A 24651-nucleotide genomic window follows, 5' to 3' on the forward strand; every position below is an offset into this window, starting at 1 on the left:
ATGCATTGTACAATAAAGTATTTAAGATACCAATAATCGTGTTGTAAAGTATTCATAAATAGGAAAATTGGGAGCCACGTTTGCATCGTGTTATAAGCGGATTCGCATTGTAACGGTTTCGCGTTATAAAGGGGTTGAGCTGTAGTAGTTATTTTCCAGTACCCAATCTCCTATGTGTCTTGCAATGCATGCTAGGTTATATGTTCGGATATCTGGTACATTGACCCCTCCTGCGTCCTTTGGCAGATATAGTTTTTTAACGGCAATTCTGTTTTTTCCTTTCTTCCATATAAATCTATTAATCAATCTGTTCAATTCTATTAGCTCTTTGTGTTTTATTAATAAAGGTAGCATTTATATCGGGTGTAGTAACCTAGCAAAACTCACCATTTTTACCAGCTGACACCTTCCCATCAAATGGTTGATCCTGCCACCTTTCCAATTCCTTTATTATTTTTATTATTGTCGTTTTAATAATATTGGCGTACAATTTTCCACAGATCTGAGCGTATAACTATTTCAAGGCATTTTATGGCCTTTCTTGTTTTTTTAAATGGTAGTTTTTTCATCCCATTTTACCTCATTTTAATTAGATAATATTTAAATTAAATGCTGGGGGACCGCGGGAGGCCCATGCAACGTCTCCTATCTGGTCTTCGTCGCCATGGTAACCTGCCGTCAAAGGACGCTGCGGGGTCACGTGATGCCGCGTTGCCATGGAATGTGATGTCAAATGACCCCGCGACGTGATTTGATGCCGGAGCCGGTTCGACAGCGCAAAACGCATTTAGAAGCTTTTGTGGCTTTGTGCCGATAAAATATTTGTTATCGTTTTTGCATCGAGCCGTCACTTCATCATTGCTGTACTCTGCTTTATCTTCTATGTCTGTTAACCTTTATTAATGAGCCGCATTGCCCCTACTGTCACAACACACACAGCAGAACACACAATGACACACACAAACACACCCCAGGACAGAGCAGAACACACAGTGACACACACAAACACTTTTTGATAAAGAGTTCCGTGCGCGAAACATGTCAGAGTGTCTCTAGGAACTCTGCCCTATGTTCTTTTAATTAATAAACCGTTATAAAGTAGACCCTCGTGTCCTGTTTTGCACTGGTGGGCTGTGCTCCGGTTTCTCCATCGATCCAGACTAGTGTCTCCCACCTGGATGCACGCCACTGTGAATACGCTGTCGGAAGTCCTCGTTTGCATACCAACCGAGACCTCCTCCCCGGTACACACAGCAACCTATCTGGTGGTTGAGGCAGGCGGTTACACACTACTGACGAGCCGTACTGAGGCTGCATCAACCCTGCGGCAGGTTCATCGACTTGGGGGCTCATCTATTCCCTCCTACAACACAGAGGGATTCGCCCTTGCTGAGGCTGCTGAGCTCCTTCACGGGGATTCCCCTTCTGCCTGACGCCTCGCTGCCCATCATCGGAGGCTGCTGCTGGTTATCGGCGTTTGCCAGGGGATTTCAATATCCACTCTACAACTGTTCTACATACCTGTGAATAATAATATAACGACGCGATCGTGCTGCATGTAGCAGCCAGTTGACAACAAACCTTTTTACCTATACATTACGTCACTACTTGACTTTTATATCGTTCTAATTGGATTTACTCACAGATAGACTCATATAGTGTGTCTATTACAGGATTCAGAGACATCAGTATACATCGTATTCTCAGCTACACACCTCTATTTTTTTAGAGCCCCGGACTTTTTGGACTGCCTCACGGTCTAAAATTCTATATAACCTTTATTAATGAGCCGCATTGCCCCTACTGTCACAACACACACAGCAGAACACACAATGACACACACACACACACCCCAGGACAGAGCAGAACACACAGTGACACACACAAACACAGTGACACACACACCCTCACCTTTCTGTGGTCCACGCTTTTTCCTCCTCTGCTTGGCCCCAACCCCAGTCTCCTTACACCGCCTCCTAATTGGCTGCATTCCCCAGCAGCAGCCAATCAGAATGGAGGAAACTTCCCAGCTCTCTCCCTGCTCTATGAAATCCCCCTGCAGTTAGAAATCTGCTGCCCTCGGCGGCTGCCTAGTTGGCCTAATGGTAGAACTAGCCTTGCGCCTAAAGATTTGTCTGGGTTTGATACCATTAACAGTAAGTCATCTGCAAACATACAGAGTTTAGTTTCTGCCTCTCCGATTTTTATCCCTTTATGTTTCCATTTGCCTTAGATATTCTGCTTAAGGCTCAATGGCTATGTTGAAGAGCAGGGGTGATAAAGGGCAACCCTGTCTCGTTCCTTTGTGAAGTTTGAATTCCTGTGACATTAATATTTCTGCCATAATTTGGACCTTTGGGTCTCCGTACATTGCCTAAATAACCTTTAGGAATGCTCCCGTTATTCCAATTCTCTGTAGCATCTGAAATAGGTACTCCCAGTTGACTTTATCGAATGCCTTTTCCGCATCCACTGTGACAATTCTATTGTTTTTGTTGTCTTTTGTATTGTTGTTTGTCCAACTCAAAACCGCAATTACCCTTCTAGTATTTTCAACTGCTGTCCTCCCTTTCACAAATCCAGCTGGATCACTACGTATTAATTTCGGTAACAGTTCAGCTAGTCTGTCTGCTATTATTTTGGATAGTAGTTTTGCATCCCGATTTAGCAGAGATATAGATCTGTATTATTCCGGTTTTAGCAGGTCCTTTCTCCCCTTATGCAAACGTCTAATATACGCTCTCTTTCCCGTCTCCATCTATTCTCCCGTGTCTACTATCTCTTTGTATGCTTCTTTTAATGGTTCTGCTAGTTTTGCTTCCAGAATGTTATAGAATTCCCCACCGAACCCATCTGGCCTCGGAGCTTTTCCATTTTTAAAGTGCTTTATCGCATTCAATATCTCTTCTGCAGAAACTGATTCATTTAGCTTTTGTCTTTCTTCCCGTGTGACAACCAGTATTTTCATTTTTTTCATAAAGGTTTTTAATGCTTCCTCGTTTTTTCCCCCACTTTTTCTATAAAGTTTTTGATAACATTCCTGAAACACCAGATACATTTATTTAGGCTCTACAGTCTCTACATATTTTTAGAATATGATTCGGTTGCATATATTTCCTCACTAGGTTGTACAAATTCAGGGCTCTATACTGCATTCTCTTGGCTTTATTTCTTTGAATCCATAATTCACATACATTTTCCTCATTAAGCTCTCTGCTAGACTTTAATATAAGTTTCTAACGTCCTATTTCTTAGTGACATGGGCGATCAGATTCTCATCCAACTCAGGTTCAGATTTGTCCTGCGGTCACAGGCTTTGGGGCCTGCAAGGCGTGTGAGTCTTCTCTTCGCCTACAAAAGTCTCCCAAGAGTTTTTATACATGTAACATGACACCTAAAGTGTAATGGTCTAAAAGGTATCGAGCGCCTCTGCTCTTTCATTTACAAACCTCCAGTTTCACTTTCTTACTTAAAGAAAAGTAGATTTGTTTAAAAAATATTTTATAGTGCATACATATTTCTAGATTGACATAAGCATTTAGAATATACCCCACTTATTTTTTATTTATAAATGAAAGTCCACCTCATACCTTCTTATTTTTTGTATACTGCTTTTTCTGTTTACTGTTTCCTCACATCTTTGTAAACTTTTCTGTTCTCTCCAACTTCCCCACTCCCCTCCTGTCCCTATTTCTTCATCTATCCTCCCCTCCACCTATGCTTTCGCCCATACACTGCACCATTATCTATACACCTCTCTCCCAACAACATGTTTACCCCTCAATAATAAACACCCCCACAAATCCTCTATTCACACCGTCTATCTACTCCTTCCTGCTGCCGGGGATCTCTCTTTGAATACTGGATGGACCCATCCATATACAGACCTGCTCTCATCCTCGCCTCCCTGCCACCTCTTCCCTTGCTAACGGTGTTAACTTATCTGATTGATCTAATACGGACTAACCTTAAAACTTACCTCACAAATCACACATCCCAATAGCCTACACTCATGGCTATTGTCCCACACCCACAGTCACTGAGGCAAAGCACTGCCAGCGACTGCACTTATTCCCTCACCTGCTGTCACTGCAAGTCTCCCAACACACAACACTTAGGCCTGGGACATAGAGGATTAAACAGCGCTGAGCCGCGCTCCTGCTCTGCCTCGCCTGCTCCAAAATGGAGCTTTTTCCTGTCCTTGCAGGTGAGGCAGTGAGCGCGCTCTGGGGGTGGGGCGGGGCGGCGGCGGAGCAGAGGCGGAGCGGAGGTGTGTCAGGAGGCGGAGCGGGAGGCGGGGTTAGTCCCTTATTGCGCTTATTGTATTATTGTGAAGAGCTGAGTACACTTTTGGCGCTATATAACTAAAGATATTCATACATACTGCACATTATATAATGGACTGCGTGAGGAGGCCAGGGGTCCATTCTATATGTATGTGAGTCCCTTTGCTGTTTTAATTAATAAATGCGATTTCTTGTGAATATTTAACTGGAACCGTGCCTCACTCGTTTTTCTCATCCCCCAACCCCTCCCCCCCCCCCCCCCCCACGCATCATAACACCTGGGGGGAGAGCCTGGCTGACGCCTGGGAGTTAGCACTGATTTTCGTGCTGCCCTGGATACTGGAGAAAACCCCCATTACGTGACGAATAGATGTGGATGGGTTAAATTTAACCCCAAAGTAACCAATTTCTACACCAGCTCACACAGGGCCGTGTGAGTATAGCCTTATAGATTATATATCATTTCCCCTAACCCTATCAACATACAGCTATATCTAGCTGGGAGAGGCACAGCTCGCCCTCAAGGAGGTGATCACTAATTGTGGTTGCTTACACATGGCCGTGTAAGTATTATTATATTTACAACCCGCCCCCCACCTTTGGAACTACTGTCAATATTCATCACCATTATTATTGTATATGTCTTTCTAATCCCATGCTCCCCCATTGTTTGTTTGTGCACATTATATAAGTTATGGTGGGTAAAAAAAAGTAACTAAAACCCTCCACCGTACAGTGTACAGTAGCGTCACCACATGTATAATTTTTTTTACAAACATTTATGTTTTTTAAATACGGGACGCCCGGACGCCAAAATACAGAGGAAAATGTTATTTAAATCCAGACATTTCCTAAAAACACACACACCGTTTCTCTCACCTACATTCTCTCTCCTCCCCCATCTCTTTCTCTCCCCCTCCTTCTCTTAGCTTCCCTCCTCCTCACAGCCCCCCTTCACACTATCTGCCCCCGACCTCCTCCTCACCGCCTCCCTTCACCCTCTCAGCCACCTGCCTTCTCCTCAGCCCCCGGCTTCTTTTCACAGCCCCCTCGTCACCTCTCGGGCCCTCCATCATTACTTGTAGAGTCAGTTCTGACTGCAGAAAATTGAGGGACGAAGGTCCAGCGATGGGAGGAGGATGGCAGCGGTGCGGCGGCAGATGGTGGCTGAGGAGGACCATAGTGGTTGCGGCAGCAGAGGGCAGTGGTGGAGCCCGCCTCCAACGGTATGACCCAGAAGTCAATTACAACTCCCAGGTCACGCCGCTGGGACAGGCTCCACCACTGCCCTCTGCTTCTGTATATACATAATTGTCCCGTTGCCCCTGAAATACGGGACAAAGACCTATCAGGGACAACAGGGACAATTAATTAAAATAAGGGACAATCCCGTATATACGGGACGTCTGGCAACCCTGTAAATAAAAATATCACTTGCGAGCACATTCGCATGTCTCAGACAGGTCTGCAACCCTGTCCTTTCCCATTATCTCCACGCATAGTGATTCCACGGCAGCCAGGGATTCTGGGTAATGACATGCAAATGAGCAGTGTTTTTACTGCAAAGCTCTTGCTTAAATCTTTCTAAAATACAATCCAAGGAGCATTGCCCTGTTTAAAAAATCTAAACCTTTTTTGGTTTTGCTATCTTTTTTTGTTTTGAAGTTTCTTCGAACTGGGGTTTAGGATACCCTCATTCATGTCATTTCATACTTATTTTGTCTCTGTTTTCTTTAGAAGCTGCTCTCATGGGGTCTGGAAGTAGGGGTGCGGGCGGTGTTTGTGTGTGGGGGGGGGCCTAGCTGCAAAGGGTTCATACATGATTTGCATTATGGTCATGTATGTATGTTGTCCTGAGAATGCACAGGTTATTAAGAATTTATATTAGTGTTAGGGACCCTTGAGATTTGGTCTGCCGTGCAGTGGCTCAGGGGCTTACAACACTTTGGCCAAAATGTTAAACTAAAAGACCATTTTATTTAATAGATAGCTATACTAAATACATGTATATTTAGGCACTGTACCGTGTATAAGTTTCACTGGATGTGCACTGAGCTCTGTCTGTGTTTCATGTTCTGTCTCTGGTTTTAAACATGTATGTATGTTACTGATTTTGTAAGTTCAGCACCCCCACCCAAATAGTTCCTGTGTTCTTGGCTGCTCTCAATGCTAATTTGGCTGAGAGTCAAAAGTATGGTGAGTGGATGGGCCTGCTCTAGCCATATGCTCTTCTCCATGCAATTCAATGTTCAGCCCTTTGACGGCAAGAGGAGGGAGGGGGGGGGTGCAAGGGTGTCACCCTGCGTTATAATCAGCAAAGGGGTTAGGCACAAAGTGACATCTCCCCTTCCTGGTCGCTCTGTAGCTCTGGGCTGCAGTGTCCTGGTGTGCACAGCGCATGCGCCCTCTCTGCTGCCGCCCCCATCCCCTCCCTCTGCAGTTACTAGGGGCTGGAGCAGGAGCTTGCGGATCCCACAGTCAGAGCTGCAAAGCATCTTCTCCACAGCTCGCCACCTTTCTACTCCTGCAGACCCCCCACTGCCAAGAGATGGCCACCCCACTGACAGACAGCGAGAAGAGGAAGCAGATCAGCGTGAGGGGCATTGCAGGGTTGGGGGATGTATCCGAGGTCAGGAAGAGCTTCAACAGACATCTCCACTTCACCCTGGTGAAAGACAGGAACGTGTCCACCCCGAGGGACTATTACTTCGCCCTGGCTCACACTGTGAGGGACCATCTGGTGGGGAGATGGATCAGGACTCAGCAATATTATTACGAGAAAGACCCCAAGGTAAAAAAAAAAACACTCAGATCTAATTCGGTGTATCCCTTCTTTTGCATGCAACCCGGGCAGGTATTACACAGCGCCGGGCAGGTATTACACAGCGCCGGGCAGGTATTACACAGCGCCGGGCAGGTATTACACAGCGCCGGGCAGGCTCGGTGGTGCACACATCCATCTTGCCTTGTTTTGCAGAGTGAATGCAGCATCCCACTGGATGCAAGTACAGGGAAAGGGGGGGGGGGCATATACATGCAATTCTTCAGCATCGTTACGTGTGCATGTTCATATTAATATATCTGCATTGTTATTGGGGAAAAACAACCCACACATTATCAACTCGTTAGCTTCAGGAGATCAGCACCCCAGGGTGGCAGGGGTGAAAATAAAATGCCATCACGGAAGATTAGGGGTTAAAGCAGCCTACATACAGTAGCATACATCCCGTCCCCTTCCTTTGCAGGAGCGAGGGAGCCATAGATAAACGGTATGGTTGCACAGTACATTATTCTCGGTAATGATATGAATGTGCTGGGCATGTGTGTTTAAATGGACCTTCTCTTGTCTTTGGTTTCCCTGCATCATTTTGCTGTGCAAGGGGTGAGCAGTGACACCATTAGATTTTCTTATTGCTGCAGGGAGGCTAAATAAATGGAGTTGTTTTTCTGTCAGTGCTGCAAAGAGGCTGCTAGTGTGTGTGTGTGTGTGTGTGTGTGTGTGTGTGTGTGTGTGTGTGTGTGTGTGTGTGTGTGTGTGTGTGTGTGTGTGTGTGTGTGTGTGTGTGTGTGTGTGTGTGTGTGTGTGTGTGTCACAAATAGGGATGGCTGTTTTCAGTGTGTATTTTTTTTGTAAAGTCAGTGTTTTCCCCACCCCCCCAGTGTTTTTCATTTTAATATTTATCAGTGTTAACAATGAAAATAACATTGAGACACATTTCAATTCCATGTTTATAGTTGCCTTATTTTAAGTTTTTATACTCCCCTTGTGTCCCTTTTTGGAGGTTAAAGTCAATAGGAAATGATGCTTTATTTCCACTTTTCATCTTTATTTACTGGATTTGCAAGATGATCAGTCGGCTGTGCTTTTCCGGTGAAAACCTAAAACCAGAATCCCTATAAATAAATATTTGACCTCACAAGTGCGAACATACATGTATTCTGACCCCGTTCATTGTGCTGGTAGTGATACAATTTGGTGCTAAAAGAATCCCATAAATATGCATATCAATTAAATGGATTAATTGCTGGAAAGGGCTAAATATATTGATACAGATCAAAGCGATGCGGGCCAGTTGGTGAATGAAGGGCTAATATCCCCAGTCCTAGTTCTTTTAATACATTTTACCTGTTTTCACCCAAATCACATACATCACTGTCAACACCACCTGCAATTTCCCCCCTTTAAGAAAAATAGTAATTCAAAGTAATTTTTGCTGAGCCTTCTAAATATGGTTGCCAATGTGACGAGTCCAATACCCGTGATAAAACAACTGCAATTTTGGCAACTCTTGAGCAACTAGATTTTATAATTTGCCTTAAATTGCCCTTAACCACAAGAGTAGAATGTTTTGTACGTCATGGAATATATCATTGTGCTTTTTCAAGTTAGACTTTCAGGCCTAAATTTGAAACCTATTAAACGTAAGAGACATTACAAATGTCAGACCTGGTGTAGCCTGGATGGCATGTACTGTATATCCAGACTGCTGCAGCACATTATCACTGACCCATAGAGGAGATACAGCCTAGAGACGTAGAACTAAGAAATACAAATGTGAACATCTCATTCATTATGCTGTGTGTCCGCTGCGTCTGACACAACTACGAGGAATTTTATTTTTCTGTTGTATCTTTCAAAAGAACCCATTGAAAATAGGGTCACGTTCATGACATCATCTTCCGTTGCTGTTGTGACTTTCTGTTGGCCAGTGGAGCAAGCCCTGACACCGCAGCCATTGTGTGTCCACCAGGCTAGTATTCTTGCCGGTCGGTGGACATGGACAAAACCCTTGGTCGCTCAGGAAGCAAGGGATCCCCGTCCATCAGGGGACATCCCCGTCAAAATAAATAAATGTGAGGTGCGTGAACTGCTGCTTTAAATCAATTATTGTGTTGGTGAGTTGGCACTGATAAGGTTAGCCATGACACAAACTAATATTCCTCAATGAAAAGGCCCACTTGATTAATAAGTATATAGATATGTTTATTAATTAGCAATGGTCAAAGATGAAAACAAATAAATATAATAGAAACTACTGTTTCCACTACTGTGACCACCACAAAATCGCAAGCAGAAACACACGAGACAAGGAGACACCTTCATGCATTGACGCTTAGAGACACTTGGGGAAAAGGGCATTTCCTTGCCATTGTGCTTTTGCATTTGAGGAGCTGTTAAATGGATCAGCTGGTGACTTTGTTGAGGTCCCAGCTGGTAAAACATCACATACCTATTTGAGCTTTGAGCTTTGTAGGCAACATGTCAATGAGAAATATGTGACCTGTGGTGGCAACCAGTACAGTGAACAGCTATTACACATTGCAGCCCACATCCCAGCTGCTTGAACGTTTTTTTCCCTGATGAAAATAATTCAATCCTTTATTTTAAAATTCTACAACAGGGTTAGCTAGGAATACATTGTGTATGTATGTATGTGTGTGTATATGTATATATATATATATATATATATATATATATATATATATATATATATATATATATATATATATATATATATATATACATACATACATACATACACAAATGTAAATACAACTGTATGCTCATCTGCATGTCTTAGGCAGGTCTGCAACCCCGCCTTTCCCCATTATCACCCAGCATACAGCACTTCCACTGCAGCAAGGGATTCTGGAAAATGACGTGTGTGTGTGTGTGTGTGTGTGTGTGTGTGTGTGTGTGTGTGTGTGTGTGTGTGTGTGTGTGTGTGTGTATATACACACACACACACACACACATTCATTCATTGAAAAGTTTCTTCCCCACTCCCTGCGGTTGTGTCAAATATAAAAATGCTGGGTAATCAAGTGTCTTATATTTGACACATCTGTAAGAACTGAAATGTATTGCAATGCAGATTCCCCCCCTCCCCCCCCCCCGCACATTGTAGGGAGAAAAGGCAGAATTTAGTACCTTTTCTTAAAATATCTGCACTTCTATACTGCACTATCGGTGCTGTATGTATAGTCCTATATATGTATATATGGAGGTTAACATGAACCAGCACCCTCGATATTGAATAAATGTCAAAATATTTCATTGAAATGGATCAACCTTTCTCAACAGTTGCTAGTACCTGCAGCCTGGGATTATGTAATGTCTATATTTGGTATGGTGTTTCAGCTGTGTGGAGTATTTTTATCCTCAGTGACAAAAATGCCTTCTTCCTGTTAATCGGCTTTCTTTGCGCTTGTTTACGTCTGTTCCATTGTCGTAATGTAGACCTATATGTGTAACGAGGAATATTGATATCAGTCTATAAATACTTACAGGTCAAAGGGATTCATTATTTGTTTAGATTGGTAACCTTGCACTTATGTACTATATAAGATTTAGGACTGCAGTGCACGGCACAACATGTTTATCATTTCAATTATATAGCGCCAGCAGTATATGTAGCGCTGTACAAAATGGCAATCCTATGTAAATAAGTACAAACGGTGAGGGCAAGAGCAACAAGCAAATGACAAAATAAGGCAAATGGAGGCCTTTCCCCCGAAGAGCTTACAATCTAATAGTGACTGCTCTCCAAATAAGTGGAAATACGTTGGAGTAACAGCACCGGATCTGAGGCAATTAATGAAGTAATGTCAGGTTTTGCAGCATAAGCAAAGGGGCAGTGGTCAAAGTGCACCAAAGCTCAGTCATGCTGAGTGTCCACTATCTTTTATCTACAAACATTCCTCCCCACTTTATGTTTAAAGAACATGAATCTGCATTTTTCTATTATTATGGCAGAAATATAGCCCCTTGATGTAATTATTGTGCTGTCCTGCGCTCCTTGATAAAGCGCCAGTGTGGGCGCGAAACGCGTTGGAGTGTTTTTGTGCCTCATAGCTAATCAATCTATACTATAATTCTAAGTTGGATTCCGTCTGTTTGTTTTTATGTCAGAAGCATCGAAAACTCACTAACAGCACAACGAAACTTTCACTGGACATTCTGCTGCGGATTTGTAGGTCAACACAACTATTTTGAGCTTCCAATGTGACTCACCTCCCAAATTATGGACATTCTAAATTTCCCTCGGCTGTCCAGCAAAAAGTTACAGCAGGAGGGTGATGTGTTGCTACTAAGGGAGGGGGCGTGTCCTTGCCTGGATTATGTGCGAGGGAGATGTGCCAGAGGGGGGGGGGGAGATGTACCAACGGGGATGACAAGGTTGGCGTACCTGTGACGCGCTGTCGGTGCGGGAGGAGGAGCGCTGCTGCAGCAGGTCAGTGGCGAAGAGCCAGGGCCGGTGTGACGGGGATTAAAAACAGGGTTATGACGTCGGTGGAGCGGGGTTTTTACGTCGCTTGACGTTAGCTGCGCCGGGCCCGGGTGTGATGGGCAGGAGGCAGGAGGGAGACCTGTGACAGGCGCGCAGCAGAGTGAGGAGGGGGGTGGAATCACAGTCTGGTACAGGGGGAGGGAATCACAGTGTGGTACAGGGGGAGGGAATCACAGTGTGGTGCAGGTACAGGGGGAGGGAATCACAGTGTGGTACAGGGGGAGGGAATCACAGTGTGGTACAGGGGGAGGGAATCACAGTGTGGTGCAGGTACAGGGGGAGGGAATCAGTGTGCTGCAGGTACAGGGGGAGGGAATCACAGGGTGGTGTAGGTACAGGGGGGAAAGGGAATCACAGTGTGGTGCAGGTGACGGGGGGGGGAGGGAATCACAGTGTGGTGCAGGTACAGGGGAAGGGAATCACAGTGTGGTGCAGGTACAGGGGAAGGGAATCACAGGGTGGTGCAGGTACAGGGGGGGAAGGGAATCACAGTGTGGTGCAGGTACAGGGGGAGGGAATCACAGTGTGGTGCAGGTACGGGGGGAGGGAATCACAGTATGGTGCAGGTACATGGGAAGGGAATCACAGTGTGGTGCAGGTACAGGGGGAGGGAATCACAGTGTGGTGCAGGTACAGGGGGAGGGAATCACAGTGTGGTGCAGGTACAGGGGGAGGGAATCACAGTGTGGTGCAGGTACAGGGGGAGGGATTCACAGGGTGGTGCAGGTACAGGGGGAGGGAATCACAGGGTGGTGCAGGTACAGGGGGAGGGAATCACAGGGTGGTGCAGGTACAGGGGGAGGGAATCACAGGGTGGTGCAGGTACAGGGGGAGGGAATCACAGTGTGGTACAGGTGGAGGGAATCACAGTGTGGTACAGGAGGAGGGAATCCACAGGGTGGTGCAGGTACAGGTGGAGGGAATCACAGTGTGGTACAGGTGGAGGGAATCACAGTGTGGTGCAGGTACAGGGGGAGGGAATCACAGTGTGGTGCAGGTACAGGGGGAGGGAATCACAGTGTGGTGCAGGTACAGGGGGAGGGAATCACTGTGGTGCAGGTACAGGGGGAGGGAATCACAGTGTGGTGCAGGTACAGGGGGAGGGAATCACAGTGTGGTACAGGGGGAGGGAATCACAATGTGGTGCAGGTACAGGGGGAGGGAATCACAGTGTGGTGCAGGTACAGGGGGAGGGAATCACAGTGTGGTGCAAGTACAGGGGGAGGGAATCACAGTGTGGTGCAGGTACAGGGGAAGGGAATCACAGTGTGGTGCAGGTACAGGGGAAGGGAATCACAGGGTGGTGCAGGTACAGGGGGGGAAGGGAATCGCAGTGTGGTGCAGGTACAGGGGGAGGGAATCACAGTGTGGTGCAGGTACGGGGGGAGGGAATCACAGTATGGTGCAGGTACATGGGAAGGGAATCACAGTGTGGTGCAGGTACAGGGGGAGGGAATCACAGTGTGGTGCAGGTACAGGGGGAGGGAATCACAGTGTGGTGCAGGTACAGGGGGAGGGAATCACAGTGTGGTGCAGGTACAGGGGGAGGGATTCACAGGGTGGTGCAGGTACAGGGGGAGGGAATCACAGGGTGGTGCAGGTACAGGGGGAGGGAATCACAGGGTGGTGCAGGTACAGGGGGAGGGAATCACAGGGTGGTGCAGGTACAGGGGGAGGGAATCACAGTGTGGTACAGGTGGAGGGAATCACAGTGTGGTACAGGAGGAGGGAATCCACAGGGTGGTGCAGGTACAGGTGGAGGGAATCACAGTGTGGTACAGGTGGAGGGAATCACAGTGTGGTGCAGGTACAGGGGGAGGGAATCACAGTGTGGTGCAGGTACAGGGGGAGGGAATCACAGTGTGGTGCAGGTACAGGGGGAGGGAATCACTGTGGTGCAGGTACAGGGGGAGGGAATCACAGTGTGGTGCAGGTACAGGGGGAGGGAATCACAGTGTGGTACAGGGGGAGGGAATCACAATGTGGTGCAGGTACAGGGGGAGGGAATCACAGTGTGGTGCAGGTACAGGGGGAGGGAATCACAGTGTGGTGCAAGTACAGGGGGAGGGAATCACAGTGTGGTGCAGGTACAGGGGAAGGGAATCACAGTGTGGTGCAGGTACAGGGGGAAGGGAATCACAGTGTGGTGCAGGTACAGGGGGAGGGAATCACAGTGTGGTGCAGGTACAGGGGGAGGGAATCACAGTGTGGTGCAGGTACAGGGGGAGGGAATCACAGTGTGGTGCAGGTACAGGGGGAAGGGAATCACAGTGTGGTGCAGGTACAGGGGGAGGGAATCACAGTGTGGTGCAGGTACAGGGGGAGGGAATCACAGTGTGGTGCAAGTACAGGGGGAGGGAATCACAGTGTGGTGCAGGTACAGGGGAAGGGAATCACAGTGTGGTGCAGGTACAGGGGAAGGGAATCACAGGGTGGTGCAGGTACAGGGGGGGAAGGGAATCGCAGTGTGGTGCAGGTACAGGGGGAGGGAATCACAGTGTGGTGCAGGTACGGGGGGAGGGAATCACAGTATGGTGCAGGTACATGGGAAGGGAATCACAGTGTGGTGCAGGTACAGGGGGAGGGAATCACAGTGTGGTGCAGGTACAGGGGGAGGGAATCACAGTGTGGTGCAGGTACAGGGGGAGGGAATCACAGTGTGGTGCAGGTACAGGGGGAGGGATTCACAGGGTGGTGCAGGTACAGGGGGAGGGAATCACAGGGTGGTGCAGGTACAGGGGGAGGGAATCACAGGGTGGTGCAGGTACAGGGGGAGGGAATCACAGGGTGGTGCAGGTACAGGGGGAGGGAATCACAGTGTGGTACAGGTGGAGGGAATCACAGTGTGGTACAGGAGGAGGGAATCCACAGGGTGGTGCAGGTACAGGTGGAGGGAATCACAGTGTGGTACAGGTGGAGGGAATCACAGTGTGGTGCAGGTACAGGGGGAGGGAATCACAGTGTGGTGCAGGTACAGGGGGAGGGAATCACAGTGTGGTGCAGGTACAGGGGGAGGGAATCACTGTGGTGCAGGTACAGGGGGAGGGAATCACAGTGTGGTGCAGGTACAGGGGGAGGGAATCACAGTGTGGTACAGGGGGAGGGAATCACAATGTGGTGCAGGTACAGGGGGAGGGAATCACAGTGTGGTGCAGGTACAGGGGGAGGGAATCACAGTGTGGTGCAAGTACAGGGGGAGGGAATCACAGTGTGGTGCAGGTACAGGGGAAGGGAATCACAGTGTGGTGCAGGTACAGGGGGAAGGGAATCACAGTGTGGTGCAGGTACAGGGGGAGGGAATCACAGTGTGGTGCAGGTACAGGGGGAGGGAATCACAGTGTGGTGCAGGTACAGGGGGAGGGAATCACAGTGTGGTGCAGGTACAGGGGGAAGGGAATCACAGTGTGGTGCAGGTACAGGGGGAGGGAATCACAGTGTGGTGCAGGTACAGGGGGAGGGAATCACAGTGTGGTGCAGGTACAGGGGGAGGGAATCACAGTGTGGTGCAGGTACAGGGGGAGGGAATCACAGTGTGGTGCAGGTACAGGGGGAGGGAATCACAGTGTGGTGCCGGTACAGGGGGAGGGAATCACAGTGTGGTGCAGGTACAGGGGGAGGGAATCACAGTGTGGTGCAGGTACAGGGGGAGGGAATCACAGTGTGGTGCAGGTACAGGGGGAGGGATTCACAGGGTGGTGCAGGTACAGGGGGAGGGAATCACAGGGTGGTGCAGGTACAGGGGGAGGGAATCACAGGGTGGTGCAGGTACAGGGGGAGGGAATCACAGGGTGGTGCAGGTACAGGGGGAGGGAATCACAGTGTGGTACAGGTGGAGGGAATCACAGTGTGGTACAGGAGGAGGGAATCCACAGGGTGGTGCAGGTACAGGTGGAGGGAATCACAGTGTGGTGCAGGTACAGGGGGAGGGAATCACAGTGTGGTGCAGGTACAGGGGGAGGGAATCACAGTGTGGTGCAGGTACAGGGGGAGGGAATCACAGTGTGGTGCAGGTACTGGGGGAGGGAATCACAGTGTGGTGCAGGTACTGGGGGAGGGAATCACAGTGTGGTGCAGGTACAGGGGGAGGGAATCACAGTGTGGTGCAGGTACAGGGGGAGGGAATCACAGTGTGGTGCAGGTACAGGGGAAGGGAATCACAGTGTGGTGCAGGTACAGGGGGAGGGAATCACAGTGTGGTGCAGGTACAGGGGAAGGGAATCACAGTGTGGTGCAGGTACAGGGGAAGGGAATCACAGGGTGGTGCAGGTACAGGGGGGGAAGGGAATCGCAGTGTGGTGCAGGTACAGGGGGAGGGAATCACAGTGTGGTGCAGGTACGGGGGGAGGGAATCACAGTATGGTGCAGGTACATGGGAAGGGAATCACAGTGTGGTGCAGGTACAGGGGGAGGGAATCACAGTGTGGTGCAGGTACAGGGGGAGGGAATCACAGTGTGGTGCAGGTACAGGGGGAGGGAATCACAGTGTGGTGCAGGTACAGGGGGAGGGATTCACAGGGTGGTGCAGGTACAGGGGGAGGGAATCACAGGGTGGTGCAGGTACAGGGGGAGGGAATCACAGGGTGGTGCAGGTACAGGGGGAGGGAATCACAGGGTGGTGCAGGTACAGGGGGAGGGAATCACAGTGTGGTACAGGTGGAGGGAATCACAGTGTGGTACAGGAGGAGGGAATCCACAGGGTGGTGCAGGTACAGGTGGAGGGAATCACAGTGTGGTACAGGTGGAGGGAATCACAGTGTGGTGCAGGTACAGGGGGAGGGAATCACAGTGTGGTGCAGGTACAGGGGGAGGGAATCACAGTGTGGTGCAGGTACAGGGGGAGGGAATCACTGTGGTGCAGGTACAGGGGGAGGGAATCACAGTGTGGTGCAGGTACAGGGGGAGGGAATCACAGTGTGGTACAGGGGGAGGGAATCACAATGTGGTGCAGGTACAGGGGGAGGGAATCACAGTGTGGTGCAGGTACAGGGGGAGGGAATCACAGTGTGGTGCAAGTACAGGGGGAGGGAATCACAGTGTGGTGCAGGTACAGGGGAAGGGAATCACAGTGTGGTGCAGGTACAGGGGGAAGGGAATCACAGTGTGGTGCAGGTACAGGGGGAGGGAATCACAGTGTGGTGCAGGTACAGGGGGAGGGAATCACAGTGTGGTGCAGGTACAGGGGGAGGGAATCACAGTGTGGTGCAGGTACAGGGGGAAGGGAATCACAGTGTGGTGCAGGTACAGGGGGAGGGAATCACAGTGTGGTGCAGGTACAGGGGGAGGGAATCACAGTGTGGTGCAGGTACAGGGGGAGGGAATCACAGTGTGGTGCAGGTACAGGGGGAGGGAATCACAGTGTGGTGCAGGTACAGGGGGAGGGAATCACAGTGTGGTGCCGGTACAGGGGGAGGGAATCACAGTGTGGTGCAGGTACAGGGGGAGGGAATCACAGTGTGGTGCAGGTACAGGGGGAGGGAATCACAGTGTGGTGCAGGTACAGGGGGAGGGATTCACAGGGTGGTGCAGGTACAGGGGGAGGGAATCACAGGGTGGTGCAGGTACAGGGGGAGGGAATCACAGGGTGGTGCAGGTACAGGGGGAGGGAATCACAGGGTGGTGCAGGTACAGGGGGAGGGAATCACAGTGTGGTACAGGTGGAGGGAATCACAGTGTGGTACAGGAGGAGGGAATCCACAGGGTGGTGCAGGTACAGGTGGAGGGAATCACAGTGTGGTGCAGGTACAGGGGGAGGGAATCACAGTGTGGTGCAGGTACAGGGGGAGGGAATCACAGTGTGGTGCAGGTACAGGGGGAGGGAATCACAGTGTGGTGCAGGTACTGGGGGAGGGAATCACAGTGTGGTGCAGGTACTGGGGGAGGGAATCACAGTGTGGTGCAGGTACAGGGGGAGGGAATCACAGTGTGGTGCAGGTACAGGGGGAGGGAATCACAGTGTGGTGCAGGTACAGGGGAAGGGAATCACAGTGTGGTGCAGGTACAGGGGGAGGGAATCACAGTGTGGTGCAGGTACAGGGGGAGGGAATCACAGTGTGGTGCAGGTACAGGGGGAGGGAATCACAGTGTGGTGCAGGTACTGGGGGAGGGAGTCACAGTGTGGTGCCGGTACAGGGGGAGGGAATCACAGTGTGGTGCAGGTACAGGGGAAGGGAATCACAGTGTGGTACAGGGGGAGGGAATCACAGTGTGGTACAGGGGGAGGGAATCACAGTGTGGTGCAGGTACAGGGGAAGGGAATCACAGTGTGGTACAGGGGGAGGGAATCACAGTGTGGTACAGGGGGAGGGAATCACAGTGTGGTGCAGGTACAGGGGGAGGGAATCACAGGGTGGTGCAGGTACAGGGGGAGGGAATCACAGGGTGGTGCAGGTACAGGGGGAGGGAATCACAGGGTGGTGCAGGTACAGGGGGAGGGAATCACAGGGTGGTGCAGGTACAGGGGGAGGGAATCACAGGGTGGTGCAGGTACAGGGGGAGGGAATCACAGGGTGGTGCAGGTACAGGGGGAGGGAATCACAGGGTGGTGCAGGTACAGGGGGAGGGAATCACAGGGTGGTGCAGGTACAGGGGGAGGGAATCACAGGGTGGTGCAGGTACAGGGGGAAGGAATCACAGTGTGGTGCAGGTACAGGGGGAGGGAATCACAGTGTGGTGCAGGTACAGGGGGAGGGAATCACAGGGTGGTGCAGGTACAGGGGGAGGGAATCACAGGGTGGTGCAGGTACAGGGGGAGGGAATCACAGGGTGGTGCAGGTACAGGGGGAGGGAATCACAGGGTGGTGCAGGTACAGGGGGAGGGAATCACAGTGTGGTGCAGGTACAGGGGGAGGGAATCACAGGGTGGTGCAGGTACAGGGGGAGGGAATCACAGTGTGGTGCAGGTACAGGGGGAGGGAATCACAGGGTGGTGCAGGTACAGGGGGAGGGAATCACAGGGTGGTGCAGGTACAGGGGGAGGGAATCACAGTGTGGTGCAGGTACAGGGGGAGGGAATCACAGTATGGTGCAGGTACAGGGGAAGGGAATCACAGTGTGGTGCAGGTACAGGGGGAGGGAATCACAGTGTGGTGCAGGTACAGGGGGAGGGAATCACAGTGTGGTGCAGGTACAGGGGGAGGGAATCACAGGGTGGTGCAGGTACAGGGGGAGGGAATCACAGGGTGGTGCAGGTACAGGGGGAGGGAATCACAGTGTGGTGCAAGTACAGGGGGAGGGAATCACAGTGTGGTGCAGGTACAGGGGGAGGGAATCACAGTGTGGTGCAAGTATAGGGGGAGGGAATCACAGTGTGGTGCAAGTATAGGGGGAGGGAATCACAGTGTGGTGCAGGTACAGGGGGAGGGAATAACAGTGTGGTGCAGGTACAGGGGGAGGGAATAACAGTGTGGTGCAGGTACAGGGGGAGGGAATCACAGGGTGGTGCAGGTACAGGGGGAGGGAATCACAGGGTGGTGCAGGTACAGGGGGAGGGAATCACAGGGTGGTGCAGGTACAGGGGGAGGGAATCACAGGGTGGTGCAGGTACAGGGGGAGGGAATCACAGGGTGGTGCAGGTACAGGGGGAGGGAATCACAGGGTGGTGCAGGTACAGGGGGAGGGAATCACAGGGTGGTGCAGGTACAGGGGGAGGGAATCACAGGGTGGTGCAGGTACAGGGGGAGGGAATCACAGTGTGGTGCAGGTACAGGGGGAGGGAATCACAGGGTGGTGCAGGTACAGGGGGAGGGAATCACAGTGTGGTGCAGGTACAGGGGGAGGGAATCACAGGGTGGTGCAGGTACAGGGGGAGGGAATCACAGGGTGGTGCAGGTACAGGGGGAGGGAATCACAGTGTGGTGCAGGTACAGGGGGAGGGAATCACAGTATGGTGCAGGTACAGGGGAAGGGAATCACAGTGTGGTGCAGGTACAGGGGGAGGGAATCACAGTGTGGTGCAGGTACAGGGGGAGGGAATCACAGTGTGGTGCAGGTACAGGGGGAGGGAATCACAGGGTGGTGCAGGTACAGGGGGAGGGAATCACAGGGTGGTGCAGGTACAGGGGGAGGGAATCACAGTGTGGTGCAAGTACAGGGGGAGGGAATCACAGTGTGGTGCAGGTACAGGGGGAGGGAATCACAGTGTGGTGCAAGTATAGGGGGAGGGAATCACAGTGTGGTGCAAGTATAGGGGGAGGGAATCACAGTGTGGTGCAGGTACAGGGGGAGGGAATAACAGTGTGGTGCAGGTACAGGGGGAGGGAATAACAGTGTGGTGCAAGTACAGGGGGAGGGAATCACAGTGTGGTGCAGGTACGGGGGGAGGGAATCACAGTGTGGTGCAGGTACAGGGGGAGGGAATCACAGTGTGGTGCAGGTACAGGGGGAGGGAATCACAGTGTGGTACAGGGGGAGGGAATCACAGTGTGGTGCAGGTACAGGGGGAGGGAATCACAGTGTGGTACAGGGGGAGGGAATCACAGTGTGGTGCAGGTACAGGGGGAGGGAATCACAGTGTGGTGCAGGTGCAGGGGGAGGGAATCACAGTGTGGTGCAGGTACAGGGGGAGGGAACCACAGTGTGGTGCAGGTACAGGGGGAGGGAATCACAGTGTGGTGCAGGTGCGGGGGGAGGGAATCACAGTGTGGTACAGGTGGAGGGAATCACAGTGTGGTACAGGAGGAGGGAATCCACAGGGTGGTGCAGGTACAGGTGGAGGGAATCACAGTGTGGTGCAGGTACAGGGGGAGGGAATCACAGTGTGGTGCAGGTACAGGGGGAGGGAATCACAGTGTGGTGCAGGTACAGGGGGAGGGAATCACAGTGTGGTGCAGGTACTGGGGGAGGGAATCACAGTGTGGTGCAGGTACTGGGGGAGGGAATCACAGTGTGGTGCAGGTACAGGGGGAGGGAATCACAGTGTGGTGCAGGTACAGGGGGAGGGAATCACAGTGTGGTGCAGGTACAGGGGAAGGGAATCACAGTGTGGTGCAGGTACAGGGGGAGGGAATCACAGTGTGGTGCAGGTACAGGGGGAGGGAATCACAGTGTGGTGCAGGTACAGGGGGAGGGAATCACAGTGTGGTGCAGGTACTGGGGGAGGGAGTCACAGTGTGGTGCCGGTACAGGGGGAGGGAATCACAGTGTGGTGCAGGTACAGGGGAAGGGAATCACAGTGTGGTACAGGGGGAGGGAATCACAGTGTGGTACAGGGGGAGGGAATCACAGTGTGGTGCAGGTACAGGGGAAGGGAATCACAGTGTGGTACAGGGGGAGGGAATCACAGTGTGGTACAGGGGGAGGGAATCACAGTGTGGTGCAGGTACAGGGGGAGGGAATCACAGGGTGGTGCAGGTACAGGGGGAGGGAATCACAGGGTGGTGCAGGTACAGGGGGAGGGAATCACAGGGTGGTGCAGGTACAGGGGGAGGGAATCACAGGGTGGTGCAGGTACAGGGGGAGGGAATCACAGGGTGGTGCAGGTACAGGGGGAGGGAATCACAGGGTGGTGCAGGTACAGGGGGAGGGAATCACAGGGTGGTGCAGGTACAGGGGGAGGGAATCACAGGGTGGTGCAGGTACAGGGGGAAGGAATCACAGTGTGGTGCAGGTACAGGGGGAGGGAATCACAGTGTGGTGCAGGTACAGGGGGAGGGAATCACAGGGTGGTGCAGGTACAGGGGGAGGGAATCACAGGGTGGTGCAGGTACAGGGGGAGGGAATCACAGGGTGGTGCAGGTACAGGGGGAGGGAATCACAGGGTGGTGCAGGTACAGGGGGAGGGAATCACAGTGTGGTGCAGGTACAGGGGGAGGGAATCACAGGGTGGTGCAGGTACAGGGGGAGGGAATCACAGTGTGGTGCAGGTACAGGGGGAGGGAATCACAGGGTGGTGCAGGTACAGGGGGAGGGAATCACAGGGTGGTGCAGGTACAGGGGGAGGGAATCACAGTGTGGTGCAGGTACAGGGGGAGGGAATCACAGTGTGGTGCAGGTACAGGGGAAGGGAATCACAGTGTGGTGCAGGTACAGGGGGAGGGAATCACAGTGTGGTGCAGGTACAGGGGGAGGGAATCACAGGGTGGTGCAGGTACAGGGGGAGGGAATCACAGGGTGGTGCAGGTACAGGGGGAGGGAATCACAGTGTGGTGCAAGTACAGGGGGAGGGAATCACAGTGTGGTGCAGGTACAGGGGGAGGGAATCACAGTGTGGTGCAAGTATAGGGGGAGGGAATCACAGTGTGGTGCAAGTATAGGGGGAGGGAATCACAGTGTGGTGCAGGTACAGGGGGAGGGAATAACAGTGTGGTGCAGGTACAGGGGGAGGGAATAACAGTGTGGTGCAAGTACAGGGGGAGGGAATCACAGTGTGGTGCAGGTACGGGGGGAGGGAATCACAGTGTGGTGCAGGTACAGGGGGAGGGAATCACAGTGTGGTGCAGGTACAGGGGGAGGGAATCACAGTGTGGTACAGGGGGAGGGAATCACAGTGTGGTGCAGGTACAGGGGGAGGGAATCACTGTGGTACAGGGGGAGGGAATCACAGTGTGGTGCAGGTACAGGGGGAGGGAATCACAGTGTGGTGCAGGTGCAGGGGGAGGGAATCACAGTGTGGTGCAGGTACAGGGGGAGGGAACCACAGTGTGGTGCAGGTACAGGGGGAGGGAATCACAGTGTGGTGCAGGTGCGGGGGGAGGGAATCACAGTGTGGTGCAGGTACAGGGGGATAGAATCACAGTGTGGTAGAGGGGGAGGGAATCACAGTGTGGTGCAGGTAGAGGGGGAGGGAACCACAGTGTGGTACAGCATTCTCCGGGCGAAGCCGGGCACAAAAGCGAGTACATTTTATATATTTTTTTATCATCGGTTTTTGCACTGCAGCCCTGACGTTTTTTCTTCTCAGTGCACCGTTACGTTCCATACAAGCTTCTTTCCTCTTGTGCTGTTCTGCAGTCAAACATATAATGGGGTAGTGCTGTAATGTTTGACCAATCATCAAGTGTATGCAGAAGAAGAACAAATTGAAAAGAAAGAATAGAAGAAGGGGAAAAAAAAGAAAAAGCGTCTGCATTACAGCCATGGAGAGACATGACTAGGTAGAAAGGCCCTTATTCAATGTGCTGTGAAGATTTTAGTGCCTTTCATTTGAGAGGCACTGATCTCTTCTCTAAAGCTAAAATGGCGCTAGTGAGTATAGCAATCTATTTACTAAAGTGTGACACTCTATCTCTTGTTAATGTCCATTAAAGTGATGTGGGCATTAACCAGCTGGCTGAGCAAATCTTCCAGTGACCTAGATTTTAAAGCATTCTTATGAATAATAATAATAATAATATTATTTTAAAGTTATTGGTTAGTAGGCCATAGCATGCAACAGATATTGTCCATGTGGATTCTGGCATTGAAAACCACGTTCACTCACTCACCCACGAGATTTCTGTGTTGATGTGGATACTCTCTCATTGTGAGTCGGAAATAGGTCCACTGTGTCTTGTTGCGTTTGTGTTTTTAAACCCCTGCTGCCTTCAACGCCAATGGGTTAGGAGCTTGAAGAATAGTACTTTGAGGCTCTGTGGACCTTAAGAAATGCCGCCGGTAGGAAGGGATGGGCACACTGTATGAGAGGAGGAGAGAGAAGCAGGGTATACAGACATGGCAGGAAAAGCAGCTTTGGAGATATTCCTCCCAGGACCAAAGTAAACAAATTCATGTAACTTGTTCAATGGCTGCAGTACATCTGGCTGATTTGATACCTTTTTTATCCAAACCCGATACCTATAAGTATTTTGTAAAGTTAGACTTGGGAGGGGTTTGATTTCCTCTGGCTCCATATTGTGTGATGTCACTGTGTGTTCAGCCAGAGTTCCCTCTCCTCAACTCTTCTTATCTTTATTGGTTCTCTGATAAGAACAGGGTGGGGGGGGGGATAAGGGTAAAGAAATCACTTGATTGACAAACGCTTCCCCATTCGGAGGCCCCTAAGAAATTCAGCTTGTAACTCATTTCTAGAGAACGGTCAAAATCAGCTTCACAGAATTTCCAGAGTTCTCCATTCAAAATTCGTTCCGCGGTGGACGGATGGTTCCAGTTTCAATCCGTGCGGATTAATCCAAAACCGCCATTGGATACAATCCGCCGGTGGATTTTAAAGAGACAATCCAAACAGCATTAAAAATAAAACTTTGTTTTAATACATGCAGCCTTTGAGTGACTTTATTGAAAACTAATTACCTAAGCTGACGATCAATTTGGTCTCCGTGACCGATCTGCAAAATCCTGCTTCCCAGAGTTCACTAAATGACTGCCTCTCAGTTTCAAGCAATCCTCCAATCAGTGTAGGGCTGCGCTTATAGTGCCGGCGACGTGACGTCGGCCGAAAACAAATGCATTGCCGCTGCGTACGCTTATAGTAAACCCGACGGCGACGGAGCGACGTCGCGTCGCGAAAACTGGTAGCCGGTCAAAATTTCATTTTTCAAGGGCTGTCGCCTCATGTGACAGCCCTAGAACCAATCAAATGCCAGGAAACCCACGCCGCCGCCGCCCAGCGAAATATAACTTTCGCCTGTGGCGACGCGACGTTCGCTGGAAAATCAAATAGAGATGACTTCCAGCGATCGCGACCAATGCGTCGCGCTTACTATAAGCGCACGCGACGGCGGCAATGCATTTATTTTGTTCTGTCGCCATAGCCGGCACTATAAGCGCAGCCTTACTCAGCAGCTACAATGTGTTCTTATATTACTAAGGTAACATTATCTATTGTTACAGTTTGCAGCTCAAACTGCTGTGAACATTGACAACAAATTATCACAAGCAGGAAAGTGCTACAAAGATCTATCACTGCTTGGGAAGTGTGCTAAAGCCTGCTATAGAAATCAAAGGATGCTCAGTATATTAAAACTCATTAAAATGGCGTTGAGTTGAAAGTAAAAAAAACAAAAAACCTAGTAAGTATTATCTAATACTACAGAACTGATTTATTAAAAAAAGAACACATGTAGGATATTGCTGGAACTTCTCCTTTAACAATCCAATCTGCGGATTCTGCAGTCCGCGTATATTCGGCAATCCGCGGA

General features: G+C 50.5%; 1 protein-coding gene across 1 annotated transcript in view; it reads left to right on the forward strand.

Annotated features, from left to right (window-relative positions):
- Positions 1-6697: 6697 nt before the first annotated feature.
- Positions 6698-24651, forward strand: part of PYGB (glycogen phosphorylase B) — an 82834-nt gene continuing 64880 nt past the window's right edge. Inside the window, exon 1 of the mRNA XM_075596309.1 lies at positions 6698-7077. Within this exon, the coding sequence (XP_075452424.1) occupies positions 6835-7077 (243 nt within the window). The 5' untranslated portion in view covers positions 6698-6834. The remainder of the gene's footprint in view (positions 7078-24651) is intronic.

The sequence above is a fragment of the Ascaphus truei genome, chromosome 4, assembly GCF_040206685.1.
Source record: "Ascaphus truei isolate aAscTru1 chromosome 4, aAscTru1.hap1, whole genome shotgun sequence".
Classification (NCBI taxonomy): Eukaryota; Metazoa; Chordata; class Amphibia; order Anura; family Ascaphidae; genus Ascaphus; species Ascaphus truei.